Below are 17429 nucleotides of genomic sequence, written 5' to 3'. Positions count from 1 at the left end.
CTTCCAGCCTAGAGCCTAAACACACACTGCATTAATCAGACTTGCTGGAATGATCACATGGTTTTCTAGCTGCCTCCTCTGTTAGCTGCCGCTTGTCAGCAGCTGGCGGAGCTGGAGGCTGCAGGCCCCTGTCTGCAGAAAGCCTTTTACTTCAGAATATTGGGGGGTGTGGAAACCCCGCCTCTTTTTTCTGCACTTTGCACCATCTGACTGACTAAATGATTGTCCTCGGTACCAAAAAGGCTACCATACAATCTAAGGAAATTGTCTCTGACTAGGTCATGTTTGCATTTGAAGAATTCAGGTATGTTCAGATTTTCTGTATCAGTCTGCTGCTGGGTTTTTGTTCTCGCTAGGTTTTTGCTGTGTAATGACAGCTTAGGTTCTGGCTGATTCTCACACATAAAAAAAGCGTTCTTGGCTACATTTGGTGAGGTTTATCCCAGTCACGGGGGATGGAAGTGCAGAGGTGGTGCGGGTCAGGGGTGTTTACTGCATGCAAAAGTGAAGCATGGATAATTGGTTTGATCATGTATGAATTTGTTGAGGACCCCACCTTGTGCCTTATTTGAGCTGCTCCTGCTGGTGTGGAGTTATGAATACAGAATAGCAACTGTTTTTGCAGAATGAGTCTCTTGCTATCTTTTGTTTTGCTTCCTTTGTCAAACTCATACATTTTGTTGCTCTTTTTAAAAATGTGAATTGTACTGATGGAAGTGAAAATTTCTGCAAGTCTATCTGCAGAGTTAAGATTTGATTTGGCTCTGCTTTTTCTCACTATTGTTAATGGTAATCAGTGTCTGGGCTGCTTTCTGAGAAGTGCCCAAAAAATGTTTTGTTAACAGGGTCCTTCTTAGCTTTCGTAAGCTTTGCAGCTGGTGTAATTATTAATGCTCCAAATTAGATCTTTTGTGAATCTTATTCCTTCTGCTTCCTCCATCTCTTCTCCTGGAAGCTGTCCCTCTGTTGGAAGGGACGTTCCAACAGAGATAGTTTCTAAGAAATGAAAATAAAGGAGGTGGAATGGGAAGGCAGTAAGATCATTCTTGTGCCTATTTCCACCACTTTGGAGAATATGGACGAGAGTAAATATGTCTGAGTCTGTTTCTGACCTCTTAGAGCTTCTCTTTTTTCAACTGCAATTTCTGTGTATTTTAGAACCGAGCATAAATACTATATTGATAGGCAAAGAGAGTGATTGTGTGGACCTCGCTCTGCCTTGAAAGTCCTTTTTTGTTCCCTCCAAATGTTACTGTAACAGACTTTGAAATAATCAAAGAGGGACCATCTTTTATTATTTGTAAGAGAAAACTAGAGACCTCTGAGCCAATCAAGAGATTACATGGAGAGGATCATTAGATTTCCATGAAGAAAAGTAAAGCTATAAAGCTTGTCCCCGCCCTTTTCTGTAAACTTGATGCTTTGGATTCAGGAAGTTATTCTTTGTTTCAGTGCATGTCTCCAAATTATTTCTATTAGAATAAGCTTGTGAAAAGGCACTTCCTTCCATGTGTCGCCATGCCCTGGTGACATGGGGCCTGTGCCCTTACAGAGTGACCAAACTCACTGTTTTAGGATAGCTCCATTAGATAACTAACAAGAACCCATGCCCTTAGGGAATGAATCAGGAGTCCTGGGTTCTAGGCTGGGTTTCAAAAGTAGCTTTTGGTATCCTTGTAAGTGTTCTAGGAGAGTCCTATAAATTGTACAGAGGAGCACAGTTGTGATGCTCATATTTTATTGTTAGCATTTACCCACTTATTGTTAGCCTTAGCTTTCCCCTTGAACAGAGCTTGGAGTCCTTTATTATATTTCACAGTTAGGGAAGAAGGATATGTATTAACAAACCCATTTCCATTGTGGTAGACTTTTGGCCTAAAAGTCAAGAGCTGAGTCTGATGGGGTTGAGTTAAAGGCCATTTCATTGATTAACTGAGAAAATGGGGACATTATTATGGAAAGTAGACCAGAAATGGGAGGTCTGTTATCTCTTATTTCTATACCCCCTGCCCAAACTGGCCTAAAGAATTTTGCTGGATAAGATTGCATTTTGTAATTGTTACATGGTACCAGACAAATGGGTTTGTGTATATGGGAGCCAGGTGATTATTGTGGGCACGTTAGGTGTCATAAAGGAGTGTAGCTTTTCAACTTAGTTCTGGATGGTTCTCAAGTTTAGCATGTAGCTACTGTCTGGAGAGTTTATTAAACTCAGATTGCAGGGCCCCACTCCCAGAGTTTCTGATGTGATAGATTTGCAGTGGAGGTAGAGAATCTAAGTTTCTAATAAGCTCCCAGGCAATTTTGTTGCTACAGGTCTGGGTGCTAGACTTTGAGAACCATTGGCGTAGGAAAAGCAGAGATTGACTGTCATGAAGATGAGTTCAAGGCAAAGGCAGGGTGCAGATACAGGTATAAAAGAAATCAGGAGCAGAATAAGCAGCAAAAGTGCAGTGATCCCTTGGCATCTGCAGGTGCTTAGTTCTAGGAACCCACTGAGGATACCAAAATCTGCAGCTGTTCAAATTCCTTATAAAAAATGATGTAGTATTTGTATGTAACCTATGCATATCCTATGTATATCTTTAGATGATTTATAGTGCCTAATATAGTGTAAATGCTACATAGGTAGTTGTTATACTTTATTGTTTAGAGAATGGTGATAAGGAAAAAAGCGGATGTATGCAGTTTTTTTTTTCCCCCTGTGTCTTTTTGAGGTTGGTTGAACCTATGAATAACCAATAATACAAGTAGGTGGATCAGAACCTGGCATGAAGGAGGAGGTTAAACTATGGCCTACTCAGACACATAGCTCTTCTTCCTGGGGAGATCTTGCAGAGAATCAGAGAACTTGGTTTATAATCTTGGTGCTGCCTTGTATTACCTTTGTGGGCTTGGTAAGTCCCTTGATCTTTCTTAATGTCCATTTTCTCAACTGAAAAATAGGGATAATGATATTTTCCAAGGCAATCTATAACACTGCTAGAATTAAATGGGATAACCTAAATTTTATAAATTACAGAAATCCTTTCTATAGGAACATAAAGGAGAAGAGGACTGTCTGGGGGAAATTCCATCAGGTTGTCCACACAAGCCTCATGTGCACACACATTCTTCCATGTACACTCCAACATTGAGGGCACAAGGGCCACACTCATTTTAAAAAAGAAGCCTTATACCAACACACAATGTTCATATGCCATTATTCCTTATTAAATGATGAATTCCTTGAGAGCTTTTGTGGATCCTGTCTGCTTTAACTTCATTTCCTTAGTGCTTAAAAACTCCTTAAGTAATTTGCCTAAAGTCACCTAGGAGTTAGGAGAGGTCTGATCAATTTCAGTTCAGTCCATTTTTCTCAGACACTGTGTGCCTAAGGTCCTAGCAGTCAGCACAACTTTTCAGAGTCTCTCCTGGGAGCCCCAGAGCCTGTCACAGTGCCTGACATATGCTCTGTGGTTGTAGGATGGGAAGAGAACAGAGGAGGTGCTGAGGATCCTCTAGGGTAGTGCAGACTGACCCTCCTCTTACATCCCATGTCCAAGCGGTGCTTGAGACAGTGTGATGGACAGTTGATGCCTGTCCACTGTGATTGCATTCTGTAGATCTTACTGAAGTAGGAGCTCTTGGAGATCAGGGGTTATCTGATCACCTTTTCTCACCACCTACTGATAGCATGGTGTCAGCTCTAGGAGGTAGTATTGAATGTCTGCTAACTAACAGAATTTGAATCAAACAAGTCACAGTCCCTAAATGTGAGGAACTTATAATCTCTCTCTCTCTATGAACCCCCAGAACCTTAGAATTTACAACCACAGGGAGATTTAAGAGGCAACAATAGAAACATCTGATTGGAGGAAATAGGCAGAGTGGGGAGATTAGAGAGAGAAAAAGAGCAAGGAACAGAGAAGGACAAACTTCATTGACTTGACAGTTTTATTAGTGTCTGTTTGACTAACCATAAGCAAAATGCTATTTTCAGAAACAATTTAGCTGTTAAGATGGCAAAGCAGAAACTATCAGTAGCCTCCATTATTAAATATGTGTTACAGTTATTGGTAAGTTTTACATAAAGAGAAGCAATGTTGTGCATCTGAAGTCCAAAGACTTAGCTTCAACTCTTATAGTGGAGACATGAAAACCGTGACCATGGATAAATTATTTCTCTCAGCCTTAGTTAACTGTATTACCAAAAAAGAGAGAATATTTTGAGGCTAATATACGTGAAAGACGTGTATAAAACAAAAACACTGCTATGTTTGCGTTTTGTATTTTGGGATCAGGGGAAACCTAATCCATTAATGTTTAGCTGTTACAGGTAATGTTATAAAACAGGCCTTGGTACCATCTCCCCCTTCCCTTTGCATAGTGTAATAGTATTCTTTTCTGTTACAAACAAAATAAAACTAAGAACAAAGAACATAATTGGATTCATTATCTAAAGGAATGAAGTCTGAGTTCCAGAACATTCTAGAATACAACCTGGGGTCAGTATGATTCTTTCTAATGACTTAGGTTAGTTCCAGAAGTATCTCCAACTGTGTAGGTTCTGAAAATTCTGGGTCTAACTTTATGGAGGTGGGAAGGTGGGAGGACCTTTTTGCTATTAGGATAGCCATTCATTCAACAAACATTTCCTGAACAGCTACTGAATATAATGCATGGTCGAAAATGCAAATACAACCAGCCCTCAGGAACTTATTGTCCTCAAGAGCTGCTGAACAAACAGATCAAAAGTATGGGGTGGGGAAGCCAAAGGCAAGTCTACCACCAGGGAGATCGGGGGAGAGCAGTATGTGAAGTACTGGACTGGAGATGTTAGGATGTTAAGGAGATGTTCAGGAGGAGGTTCTCCTGATAAAAACTGAGAACAGATTTTTCTCATCCTTCTCAGGGCGTGACACTAGTCCATGTTGTCTTTTCCTGTGGCAAGTGACTTCTCTCTGCCCTGACGTTCACTGCTTTGCAGAGGCAAACAGTTTTACCATTAGAGCATAAGTAGTAGTCATCAGAAATACTGCTAGATTTTTTTAATGCTAGCACCTTTACTTTTCCACTATTCTTGTTGTCTTGAATAAGTTATTTAAGTTAGTTGTGCTTTAGTTTACCTATTAGTGAAATGAGGGTATAACTACTTTGAGAGTTATTGTGCTTAAATGAGATTACTTACATAAAGCATTTAGTAAAGGGCCTGGAATTTAGTAAATACTCAATAAATTAATTTCTTTAATTTACCAAAAGCAGCAGAGCATTTCCTTAGACCCTTGTCCTGTGTTAGAAATTTATAAGATCCGCAAGCCAGGTGCTAATGGCTCATGCCTGTAATCCCAACTACTGAGGAAGCACAGTGATCAGGAGAATGGAGATCTGAAGCCAACACAGAGCCAGGAAAAAGGCTGACACATTATAAGGTTAGAGCATTTCTAATCTCCCCATTTCCCTTAGTGTTCAGATTCAGAATGCTAGAAATCAGTTCTTGGAAGATAATCATGTTTGCTACTGAAATGTTTATGACACAGCGAACCAAACATAGTGTGACTAATCAGAGAGTTTGGATCATGGCTTGGTTGGGATGCAGATTCACTGATCTACAAGATTAATTAAGTTGCTTGCAGCTAACAAATGGATTATAGCACTTTCTGGTCATGATAATGAGCCCATCACCAAGTGTTGAGATTCTCCCCAGTCCCCTCAAAAGGTCTGAATCTGCAGTAGGCCCTGCAAACTCATGCTATGGACTCATACTTAGTCTACAACCCGTCCTTTGTGTCATCTCTCATTCTCTCCAGAACCTGGCATAATGAGTAAATATCCATTGAACTAATTTGGGCTGCACTGTACAGGTGTGATATATGAGATCTCTTCTTTTGGAGTGAGAGGAAAGTTAATTACAGTGAGAAGTCAGTGATGTAAACCCTTCCAACAAGAAGAAACTGTTAAAAGCCAGGCACTCATGGTTAATGTCTACAATGCTAGCTACGTGATAGGCTAAGATCCTGAGGATCCTGTCAAGGTCAACTTGGGCAGGGAATTTGCCAGACCCCATCTCCACCCACCAAGAGCTGTTCACAGTGGCATACACCCATCATCCCAAGCTACACAGGAGGCTAATTTTGGGAGGATCATGATTCCAGACCAGCCTGGCAAAAAACTTTGCAAGACCCTGTCTCAACAGAAAAGAAGGAAAAAAATAAAATAAAAAAAGCTAGGTGTAGTGGTGCTTCTCTGTCATCCCAGCTGTGGTAGGAAGCTTAAAAAATAGGATCAGAGTTCAGGCAAGCCTGGGCAAAAAGCAAGACCCTATTTCCAAAATAGCCAGAGCAAAAAGGGCTGGAGGTGTGACTCAGGTGGTAGAGTGCCTGCCTCGTAAGCACAAAGCTCTAAGTTCAAACCCTAGTACTGCCAAAATAATAAATAACAAGAGCTATTGTGGCAGTGATGGGATACTTTATGTGGTGCTTCTCTTAGACAGCAGAAAGAGCTAATAAAGGACTTTCAAGAGTGATCTTCAACTTTGAATCCTGTGTAGTGGTTCTTAACTGAGAGGGCCTATAGAAATCTAAATGCAGATGCCCCTCAAAACCTCCTGGGTCCAGACATATAAGGTGGAATCCAGGCATGCGTACTTTTAAAGCCTCCATTGATGATTCTGTTGTACTCCTTTAGTTAGAAGTTATGAGAAATACCAAAGTTTGGGAACCTAGAAGCCCTAGGTTCTGATGATACTATGTTACTTTACACAAATCATTTAACTGGACTTAGTTTTGAAAAATAGAAATATTTTACTTGCAGAGATGTGGCTCAGAGAGTAGAGTGGCATGTATAAGCTTTGTAAAGTCAAGAGCACCGGAAAATGAAAGGCTGTATTACATGCTTTTGAATTCAACTGCACCTCCTAAGGCACATTGAACCCAGGTTGTGTTAAATGTATGGCCTGTACAGACTACAGGATTGGGTCTAGAACTCATGATGATTCCTGATCTTGGACTTAGTGATTGTATCACCTATCATTTAGATCTCAGAAATTCATTTGGTACTCATTTACAAAGCAAGAAGAGTTGCTTTCACTCTAGTCTGCCTGTTTCGAGCCTGACATGAATGCCAAGGCATTCCATGTGCTTTCTTTGAGATTAGCTTACCCTCCGTCTCATCAGCACAAATACTGAAAGAGAGAAAAGAGCACTACTCTCACTTGTTATGGAAGCCCTGGAGAAAAATATGAAAACTTGGAGCTCTTTCACCTTTAAGGCCTCTTGGCCGTGCATGCACAGACTGCAGGCCAGGGACACCAGGAAAAAGAACCAGGAGCAGGAAGGAGCAGGAACCCTCTTGGAGGGCTCCCCTGCCTGATTTTTCAGAAGTTGAGGCTCTGTTGACTCATTTTTTTTTCTGTATTCAGGAAATCAGATAGCTGTGTATTAACTCGAGATGAGACCCTCTTGAGGGAGATGAGGAGGTGGATAAAAGTATCTGATAAAGATGCATTTTTATGAGCAGGACAAGAAAACTTTAAACTACGATTTAAAGAAGAATTTTTACTCGGTGGTGAAATTCCTTTTCTTGGAAAGAAGATTTATTCATAGTCAAAGACACCTTGAAGCACTTCCAATCCATGGAATAAAGACTGTGTACTTTATTATTCTCTAGCTTATTGAAGAGTGAGGCAAGTAGTGATTCTTAAGGAAAAAGAAAGTAGACACGTTTCCTGGACTTCTTGGTTGAGGCATTCATTGTTATCAGATCCCTGGTTATCAGCTTCAAAGAAAGGTGAGAAAGAGAGGAATAGATGCTGGTACTTTGGGGTTACCTGTCTCAAGTTGTAATACAGAATTCTGTGCATTGCCAGTATACACCTTTCATTTTCTGGCTACCCTTGAAGCTTAGCTGTCAGGAAGTTTAGCTTTTTCTGGTTCCCAAAACTGCTTAAAAGCCAGGCATTGGTAGTGTGTCTCTAATCCCAGCATTCAGGAGACTGAGGCAGGAGGATCCCAAGTTCAAGGCTAGCCTGGGCTACAGAGTGAGACCCTATCTCAAAAAACAAACAAAACAAAACAAAACAAACCCTCAAAAGTGCTTTAGTCATGAATCTGCACATGCTGCTTTGCTCTGTCTCTAAATCTTTTTTTTTTTTTTCTTTTTCTGATTTTGAAGTCCTCCAAAATTCAGCCCTGTGTGTGCACTTTTCCTTCAGGAGACATTTTCCAGCCTCTGTACATGTATATTTTGCCTTTTTTCTGAATTCCCATACAACACTTGGGATATAGAACATATTAAATCTAATATTTGTTTCTATCTTATTTTCTTAACCAGATTGAAAGGTCCTTGAAGGCAAGAACAGCATTTGATACATTTGCATTCCATGCCACAGTTGGACAGAACCGGATATATCTTGGCTTCACAGCGCTTTTTATTTACTCACTTTTATTCCTTTCTCTTTTTTTTTTAACCTCCATGTGCCAGTCTTTGTTATAGAAGGAGAGATGGTAGGAAAGGCAACAGTTGATGCCTTTTCCATGTTTGTTCATTTCTAAGCAAGAAGGCCTTTAGAATTTTGATGGAGATACTGAATTTAGTGAGCAAGACCTGTTTGTGGATGGGCAGAATCTGTCCAGTGAGATCAGCAGGAACATGTACACAAGCTGCATGATAGATTTTCAGAGCTGTAGGTTTCAGTTGTCTATGGGGAGGTGGGAGAGGAAAAGAGAATGATAGTGGATAATACTGAAACACAATCTGTGTTTGAAGATAGTAAAATGTAAAGCACTGTTAAGCTGTTGAATAATAGGGGTGCAGGGCAATAGAGAAAGAATAAGTAATAGTGGGAATTAATCTGATTAAAGTATGATATATATGTGTGTGAAATACCAAGGCAAAACCCCTTGAACAATCGGTATACACAGAAGAAAATGAAGGACAGGAAAGTAAAATGGTCCTGTCTGGGGAGTGGGTACCAGTGGGTGTGGGAAGGGTAAATAGAAAGGTGAAGGAGGGTGAATATGGTGTATGTGCTTTGTATAGGTGTATGAAATTCTGTTGAAATTCTTCTAAGGGGGTGGGGAATAAGGATAAGGGGGGATGATAGAGTGAATCCAATTAAGATGTATTTTAAGCACATGCATAAATGTCACAGTGAATCCCCCCGTACAACTATTATATGCTGGTAAAAAAAAGAATTGAGTTGTGAAAATGCATGTGACATATAAAAGTCCTTACATATTTAAATGTAGTTTCTGATTCTTCTATATTCACATTCAAATAAGATGGCATGTGCAGATATATCCACTGTATTCCTGAGACTTATGTTATTACATCTAATTTTTACAATGATCCCATGAATGATGCTCAAAAGCACCAATTCCAGGTACCTAAAGTTCAGAAAGCTCAAATCACTGCTTAAGTGGCAAAGGTGGACTTTGGATCTGTCTTCTAACTTAAAAAAAAAAAAAGGAAAATCTATTAGGTGTTATAACAGTCTTTGTTTTGTTAAATAAATGAATCTTTCGCATTTATTGAACCTTGTCTGTGATCAGTTATTAGGCCTTTTGTATATATAAACATGTACTTTGTCCTCCTAAGAACCTTGTGAAGTAGCTGCTCTTAGTGTCATATCTACTTCCTAGATGAAGAATCCAGGCATATGCTGGTTGAGTTGGTGTTCGAACCCAGACCATCTTGGCTCTGGAACCTGTGCTTTGGACTACAGTCATAGCCCTTTCCAGGAGGCTTCAGGGGAAAAAAGTTATATGGTCAGTTTGAGAAAAATTGTAAGCCCTACTCCACTCAAAAAAGAGTAGCATGAAGGCTGTCAGAAGTCTTGCAGAAGGTAGGATTTTGCTTCCTGGATTTCCCACATATGTTTCATGAAAGAACTTTTTGTTCTTAACACTTAATTTTGAGTTTATGCTCTGGAGAGCACGGCTAAAGTGAAAGGAAGATGTGGGCCTGGGAATCAGAAAAGTGCCTAAATGGAAGTCTCATTTGGATGTGAGTTCAGGTGCCAACAATAGGTTATGTAATTCGGGGTAAATCACTTGTTCTTTTTTTTTTTTTTGGCAGTACTGAGATTTGAACTCAGCTCCATGCTTGCTAGGCAGGTGCTCTCCCATTTGAGCCACTCCTCCAGTCCCACTTGTTCTTTTATTAGGGGTTATAAATCATTTTATTCTTGTCTTATCTGTAATATAGGGTTGTTGTGAGGCAAAGTATGATTATATATTCAAGACTGCTTTGTAAACAGAAAAGCTCAAAGTTTTTTTTTTTTTAATTGCTATTTACCGATTATTTCTGTCCTATTATCTAGCATAGCATCTACCAGCTATTAAGGACTGGAGACATGGCCCAGCACTTGCCAGCATGTGTGAGGCCCTGGCTTCCATCTCCAGCACTGCAAAAAAACAACCACCACCAACAAAAAAAGGACAATTTAGAAGTTGGATGAATTAATGAATTTTGACTTCTGTTTCTCTAGTTTTATGGAACATTTTTTAAATGAGACTTTGTTGGTTACGTTTTCTTTCTAGATTATGTTTTGCTGGTTTTTATATTTTTGGAGTTTATAGTAAAGTCACTCAATTAGAAAATCAGAAATCATGGTTTTCTCATTCACTTTATTGTACCCCACTTTGGATTGCTAAACCAGTTTATTTTGTGGTTTTTTTGTTTTTTTGACATAAACCTGGCAGAAAGAATGTTTTTTTTTTTTTGCATCATTCTAAAATGCTAAATTTCATTCAATAGTGTTAGTATTGGGGTGTTTTTTTTTTTTTCATTTGGTTTTTACTTGGTTTGTTTGATTTGGTTTTCTGCTTTTTAAAAAGAAATTTCTAATGTATCACCTGATTGACATAATACTCTAGACATTTCCATGAAAAAGTCTAGCTCTTATTAAGAACTGTCAGGAAATTTGTTGCTGTTGTGCCTACCAGTGCAATTCTTGCAGATAGGGAAAGTGCTAAGATTTCTAAGTACATTATATACCTTTGTTAATTAAGTCATTTGCTTTTTATCTCATGGCCAAAGAGACGGATGTGAGTTTGAGATTTTTCCAATAGGTAAGGTATTACACAAGGAAGAAATTTTTATAAAAAGACTTTCAAATAGTATTTTAGCATACCCATTTGTCTGCTGGAATAAAATTGTTGTTTCTGGAAAGATACTGGGCTTTGCTAACAGCACTTCGGAGAGGAGGAGCTGGGTAGAGGGGCACTGGCATTCTCCATTGTATAGTAATCCAACATTGTCTTGTGGCTCATGAGAACCTAACTTCTCATCCCCACTTCAGGGGTGGCACATGACCCAGGCCTGGCCAGGCCAAAATTCAATCCCTTGACTATGGTGACTGGTTGAGGAACAGGTTTGTCATCTAAGAATCCTTTCTGGGACTTTGACTAGAGCTATTAGGAAAGATGCTCTTTTTTTTCTGAGCTCAAGAACTGTCAGGATCATGAAAGCCTCAAGTCATCGATAGCACTCTTTCCTGCCATGTAGGGATGACGAACCCAATACAAAAAGAAAGCAGAGTTCAGTTATGGCCAGAGAGTTCTCATGGCAACCAGGCAGTTAGCCTCACATAAACCAGACTTAATCTGTAAACTTTTTTTTCCATTATATCAAGTAATAATATCAAGTAATAAATTGCATTTTTTTCCTCATTAGTATCTGTCACTTACAATGTAGAGAATGAAAAACTGTGAGGGAAGTAAAAAGCAAACTAAAACTTGCACCATTTTTACCTCTAGAGGAGGTAACCATCGTAGTCATCTTCAAAGTGTTCATTCTGTCTAGATGCTTAACAGAGGCCTCTGGTACTCTGAGGCACTGGTATGGACTGAATTACGTCCCAACCCCCAGTTCATAGATTGAAGCCCTGATCCTCAGTGTGACTATGCTTAGAGAAAGGGCCTTTAAGGAGATCACTGAGGTTAAGCAAGTTTGTAAGGATGTGGCTCTATTCCAACAGGAGGAGAAAAAGAAAAAAAAGATACCAGGATGCTTGTGCACAGAGAAAAGGCTGTGTGAGGGTGCAAAGAAGATAATCATTTTCCTCCCAGGGAAAGAGGCACCCTGAGAAACTGTCACGTCATGATGTGAGACCACCCTCATGTCATGTCTACAAAGTATAGCATCAATATAGAAAGCTACAGATGTGAATTTTCCACCCTTTTCAAGGAAAATCTTTCTAACAGTGACTTTTCCCTCAGTGTCCAAGTAGAGTTGATCTTCCTTCTCTCACACTAGAAATAACATACATCTACCTCTGTTTCTACACACACCCTTTGGCTACTATCTTTGTCAGCCCCCAAAGCAAGATGATGAGCTACCAGAAGGAGCTTGTTTCAGTAATTCTAGGCTTGGCTGGTGCCCAGCATGTGTGCCAAGTCCTCAGTGTGTTTTGAAAGTAAGTATACAAATAAGATAAAGAACATTAGAACAGCAGCAACAACAACAAAACCAAACTCTTTAGTTTGGATATCTCTTGGCTCAGATCTCTGTGAATCACATTTTAGGACACAGTATTTACTTTTCCCTTCCCTGAAGCAGATGTGTCAAGTCCCCTGAGGTACTTCAAATGGGTAAGAAGAAAGAGAAGTAATATTTACTGTGTCCTTGACTGGATGTACAGTATATGAATGTACTTCCTTTATTCAGAGCTGGACATTAGGACTACAGGTGGGTATAGCTTCTGTTTATTTAGGCAAGATCTGTATTTACAGAATATAATTAATTAATACTACACTTAGCTAGTTAGAAATTAATTGCAGTTGTGGAAACAAATCTGAAAGGCTTTAGAACTTGGTCGTGGTCAGCAGACTAGCACAGAGCCAGGACTAGAACTCTAGTCTTCCAGTTCCTATTCTGTGGCTTTTCTTCCCTTACCCCATAATGGAGAGAAAGTGCAGACAATGGGAAGACCCATTCAGGGGAAGATGCCATGGATATAGAGCTGGAGGCAGCAGGAGGATGTGGCAGTGACCAGCTCTGTCAGTTTAATAGAGCCCCCCCTGGCCATACCCTATAGGATTAAAAGAAAAAGAAGAAATTAAAATTTGGGAAGTTGAGGTAAGTGGAGAGAATTACTAAGCATGAAAAAAGCTCATGTCCTTGTCTGAGCAGACTTCCTAACTCTATTGGGCTATTATAAATGCCCTGACCAGCTTATCAAAGAGCAGGAGCCATGTTTAATGCTACAGGCAAGGTGGACTCTCGCCTCATCTTGTTTTTTTTGTTTTCAGTGCTGGGAACCGAACTCAGGGCTTTGCACTTGCTAGGCAAGCTCTCTGCCACTGAACTAAATCCTCAGCCCCTCATCTTTTTCTTAATGTCCCTGGAGTCTGGACCACCAAGGTTCTTAGTCCCAAATCAGGCAGGGCTGAGCCCTGCTTACATTGCACTTGTCCCTTAAACTTTTTTCTTTTTAATAAACTAGTTTCATTAATTGGAGAATTATAAACTTTTCATAATCAAAAGCTCAAGTAGAATAATGCTGAAACTTCATAGATCCTTAAACTCTTAGCAGACACCATAGCTTGGGTGAGAAACTGCCTGTGATGGTCTCAGGTACAACTTAAGACCCTGTGTACCCTGAGTTTTACCGTGTGTGTGTTGCTCTAAAGAGAAAATATAGCTATGACTACCCTCAAGAATTAGAAATTAAGTGGCAAGTTTGGATTATTGGTTACCTTATGACTTCTGTTGGGTCTTATTAAGTATTTCCTACCTCTCCCAAAGTAGATGCATTCCTCAAGGAAGGACTATTTTCCTCTAGTTATGCCCTTTGGGCACAGGACTGGCTACCTGCAGAGAAGAGTGGCCATAGAGTCAGGGACCCTATAGATGACAAACATTTTTAAAACATGGTTCCTCATTGTCATTATTTTCTTCATGGTTTTCTTTTAAGTATTGGAGCAGAGAGAAGGTAGAGTGTGGCTACTAATCTGCTGCTTAGAAAATTGTCATCATGACAGAACAAAACAACCTGAACGCAATTTACCCCCCCCTCCAACACACACACATAAATCTTTTTTAGGTCTTCCAGTTCTTTCACTTTTACATTTCCTTGGTCTGTACCAAAGGAATTACATATTAAGTAGTCAAACACCTTCCCTGGGCTGCTAGAGAGAGCAAGAGGAAAGGTTTCTCAATTGTACTTCTCTGTTTAGCACTGTATTACCTTCAAGGCATATGTTTTCAATTTGTTTGGTCCCTAGTAGCTCATGAAAGTCATTCAACTATTCTATGCTTCAGTTTCTTCTTTCAAATGAGAATGATACTGTAGGCATAGAAGAACAAATGAAATAGTGGACTGTAGTAATACATAAAATATAACACCATAAATTCATGCTGTTGCTATTGCATTAGTATATTAATACACAGTATGCAGAAATATGTGTTCAAAAACAGTTACATTGTTGTTGGTACAATATGACTATTGTTAATGGTAAAAGGTCCCTTGTTCTTTACTCCCAGCCTAGGAAAATAATCAGTTTTGAAAGGATAGATCTCGGTTTGTAGATTGGAGAGGCTGTTTTAAAAGATACTTTTTTGTTTGTTTGAGACAGGGTCTCCCTATATAGTCCAGGCCAGCAGAACAGTCTCAAGCAAAGTGTGGCCTGGTTGATCATTGTCTCAGTCCTGGCTTTGTGATGAGTTCCAGAGAAGTTATCACTGTCATCACTTGAGGGGAGCAGTCTGAGTAGTCTGGTTCCCACGAGATGATTACTCCCGCTCCAAGGTGCAGCCTCATCATTTTAGGTAATTGTCTTCATTTGGGTGGTAGTTTGTCCTGCAAGGCTCTGCTGTTCTTTCCTTGGGGGTAGTTTCAGTCTCATGTCATAGTGATATTATCCATCAGTCCTGTCTTTCCTGGAGCCCAAGTTGATTGCAGGAGAGACTCAGAGTAAGGGACGCAGAGGAAAAATGGAGGCAGGGATGCAAGTTTTAGTTAACGTTTGGACATTTGCAGGCCCAAGTGAAGAATCAGTGCTTTTTAGCAAAAGCAACTTCAGAGTACCTGTTTCGTTTCCACATTTTAAGTGCTCAGTAGTTACATGTGTCTTGAGGCTGCAGAATTGAAGGGCTCTAGACCATGAACTGAGAAATAGAAAGTAACTAAGACAGAGACTCTGGTACATTGTTACATTCAGTATAGGGATTTAAAAGCTGGGCCAAACAGAATTTTTGGATTTATATGGTATTCCTTGCTGTGTATTAGATTGGTATTGATATTAGCAGTCTCAGCTGTGAGTTGCTTCTGTCTGGAGCACAGGAGATGGTCCTTTTTCTAGCTCCTTCCTGTGTGGGTTCTAGGACCTCCGTCCAGGCTGAGCAGACCATGGCAGTGCTGCAGTAGCAGTCATGGGGCTCAGTCATGTTCATATTGTCTTTTTGTTGGGAAGGACTCTTTGGAGGTCAGGTGCTACTTACTACTGCAATCCCCTGAAAAAGTAGAACATGCTTAAGCTACAACACCACTTAAAATTTTGAGGCTTTTTGGATCATGAAGCCCATCTGAGTAAGAAGCCCTTGTTCTGTAACAGTATAACACAGTATGTTAGTGAGAAAAGGGACTTAGGGACTCACAGTACTCATGTATGTGCACAGAATAGTTGTGAAAGAAGGGAAGTGACAGTAGTTGCCTCAAAGAAACTAGGATAAAAAGGAGATATTTCATTCTCTTTTTAAATATTTACATTTTCATGGCATGCAACATTTGTTAAGGCAGAGGTTTTGGCTTCACAATAACACCAACAATAAAACCTGCTCCAGAATTACATGTTAAAACTGTCCATAAAACTTCAACCAAAGACTGTAGGAAAACAAACACAGATTGGACTCTGTGTGGATACTGGGGAAAGGCAGATGAGTAAGACTTGGTGCTTGGCCTCTGAGAGCCCACAGCATAAAGACAGACCCAGAGAAAAAAATGGTAGTACTAAATGTGATCTGGACATTTCCACAGACATACTTGGTATGCTGGTAGGTAGTGCCCAAGCCCAGATTTCCTACAGAAGACCAAATCCAAATTGAGTCCTCACACCTCAGTAGGAGTTAGTCAAGATAGGGATGACCTTGCTGCCTGAGTGGACAGAGAGAGACAGCATGGAGTATGCTAGGTGATGTCCTGTCAGTGAGACTTAGGTGTAAGGATTGAGGCGGGTCTGCAGGATGGGTGTGTGTGTGTGGCATGGGCATCTTTACACCACTTTCAACCTGGGGACAGCTCAAGAGTTGCATATGGGTAAGAGACATTGCCAGATTTGCATATTATCTGGATTATTCTTAGAACTTTGGAGATGAATTCGAAGGAGATACAATGAGAGGTTAGGAAACTGTGAAATTAGTTCAGCTGAGAGCTGCTAAGATCTGCCCTGGGTTTGTACGTGGCAATTAATTGGATGTAGACCATGAAGGATCAGGAAGATATTTCCAGATGCCTGTTAAGTAAGTTGTGGTAACATTACTTAAAACAAAAAAATACTGGAGGAAAATCTAGGCATAGTGACAAAAGAGGAAGTAGATAAATAAGGCCAGTGAGTTGAGTGCTGTCACAGGGGTGGTGAGTCTCTGTTTAGTCCAAGGTGCCTGTGAATTCTGCCTAACAACAGATATAGCTAACCAGCATGGGGAAGGGCAGTCCAAAGTGGGAGACCACAGACATGGGCTAAGTTTGGTCAACCTGGAGGCAGGACTCAGCCCAAGTAGGCTTTGGGGTTGTCTGAGCAGCAGCTCTTTTCCCTATTTACAGGGACACAGGCCCAGAGACCTCATTTGTCAGAGGCCCCTAGAAGACTAATGGGAGAGGCTGTTACCCAAGTCTCATGATTCCAAGGTCAGTGTCTTTCCTTTGGGCCACAAAATGAATGTCTTCTAAGCTTGAGATTGTTACTGGAAAAATGATCCTGAAAATTACCGTGGTTCTTGCATTCGGCAAGACACAAAGATTTAGTAAAAGTAACAGTAAAATTTATTAGGAGAGGAACAGTGGTGAGAAAAGAGAGAGAAGCATTTCCTGTTTCCCATGCAGGAAATGGGAGCAGAGACTCAAAATGGTGGCCCTCCGACTCCTGGTTTTATACTGGAGAGCTGGGGGGAAATACACATGGTCAAAGATAATGGGTCTGGGTGGCTGGTGACAAAACAAGGAGGGGTTACCCTCCCAAATCACACCCAGTCATACCTACAACCCACCCAAGTCAGAGAGATAAAAGGTGTGCTTTAGAACTTCCCTTTCCTAGATGATTGTTTCTCCACCATCCAAGGATCCTTGCAGCTCCTTAACATCTCAAAGAGGAAAGCAGAAGCAGGTAGCTCCTCTTTGTCTCTCTGTTCCTGTAACTTTAGCATCTTAAAAATGGGAGAGGGCTAGCTGTTTTGGCTGTCCTTGTTCCAGTGTCAGAGTTTGGTCCTTTAACTATTTATTAAACTAGTAT

General features: G+C 40.3%; 1 protein-coding gene across 3 annotated transcripts in view; it reads left to right on the top strand.

Annotated features, from left to right (window-relative positions):
• Evl (Enah/Vasp-like) overlaps window positions 1–17429 on the top strand; it is a 160030-nt gene that overhangs the window by 45699 nt on the left and 96902 nt on the right. For 2 of the 3 annotated variants that reach the window (XM_074067176.1, XM_074067175.1), the window contains exon 1: window positions 141–304. The exons of the other annotated variant lie outside the window; for it this stretch is intronic. In XM_074067176.1, the coding sequence (XP_073923277.1) occupies window positions 282–304 (23 nt within the window). In that variant the 5' untranslated portion in view covers window positions 141–281. Of the gene's footprint in view, window positions 1–140; window positions 305–17429 lie in introns of those variants that run through there. 3 annotated transcript variants of the gene reach the window in all.

The sequence above is a fragment of the Castor canadensis genome, chromosome 3 (genome assembly GCF_047511655.1).
Source record: "Castor canadensis chromosome 3, mCasCan1.hap1v2, whole genome shotgun sequence".
Taxonomy (NCBI): domain Eukaryota; kingdom Metazoa; phylum Chordata; class Mammalia; order Rodentia; family Castoridae; genus Castor; species Castor canadensis.
The sequence above is the reverse complement of the archived record's forward strand: the minus strand, read 5'-3'. Positions and strand labels throughout refer to the sequence as shown.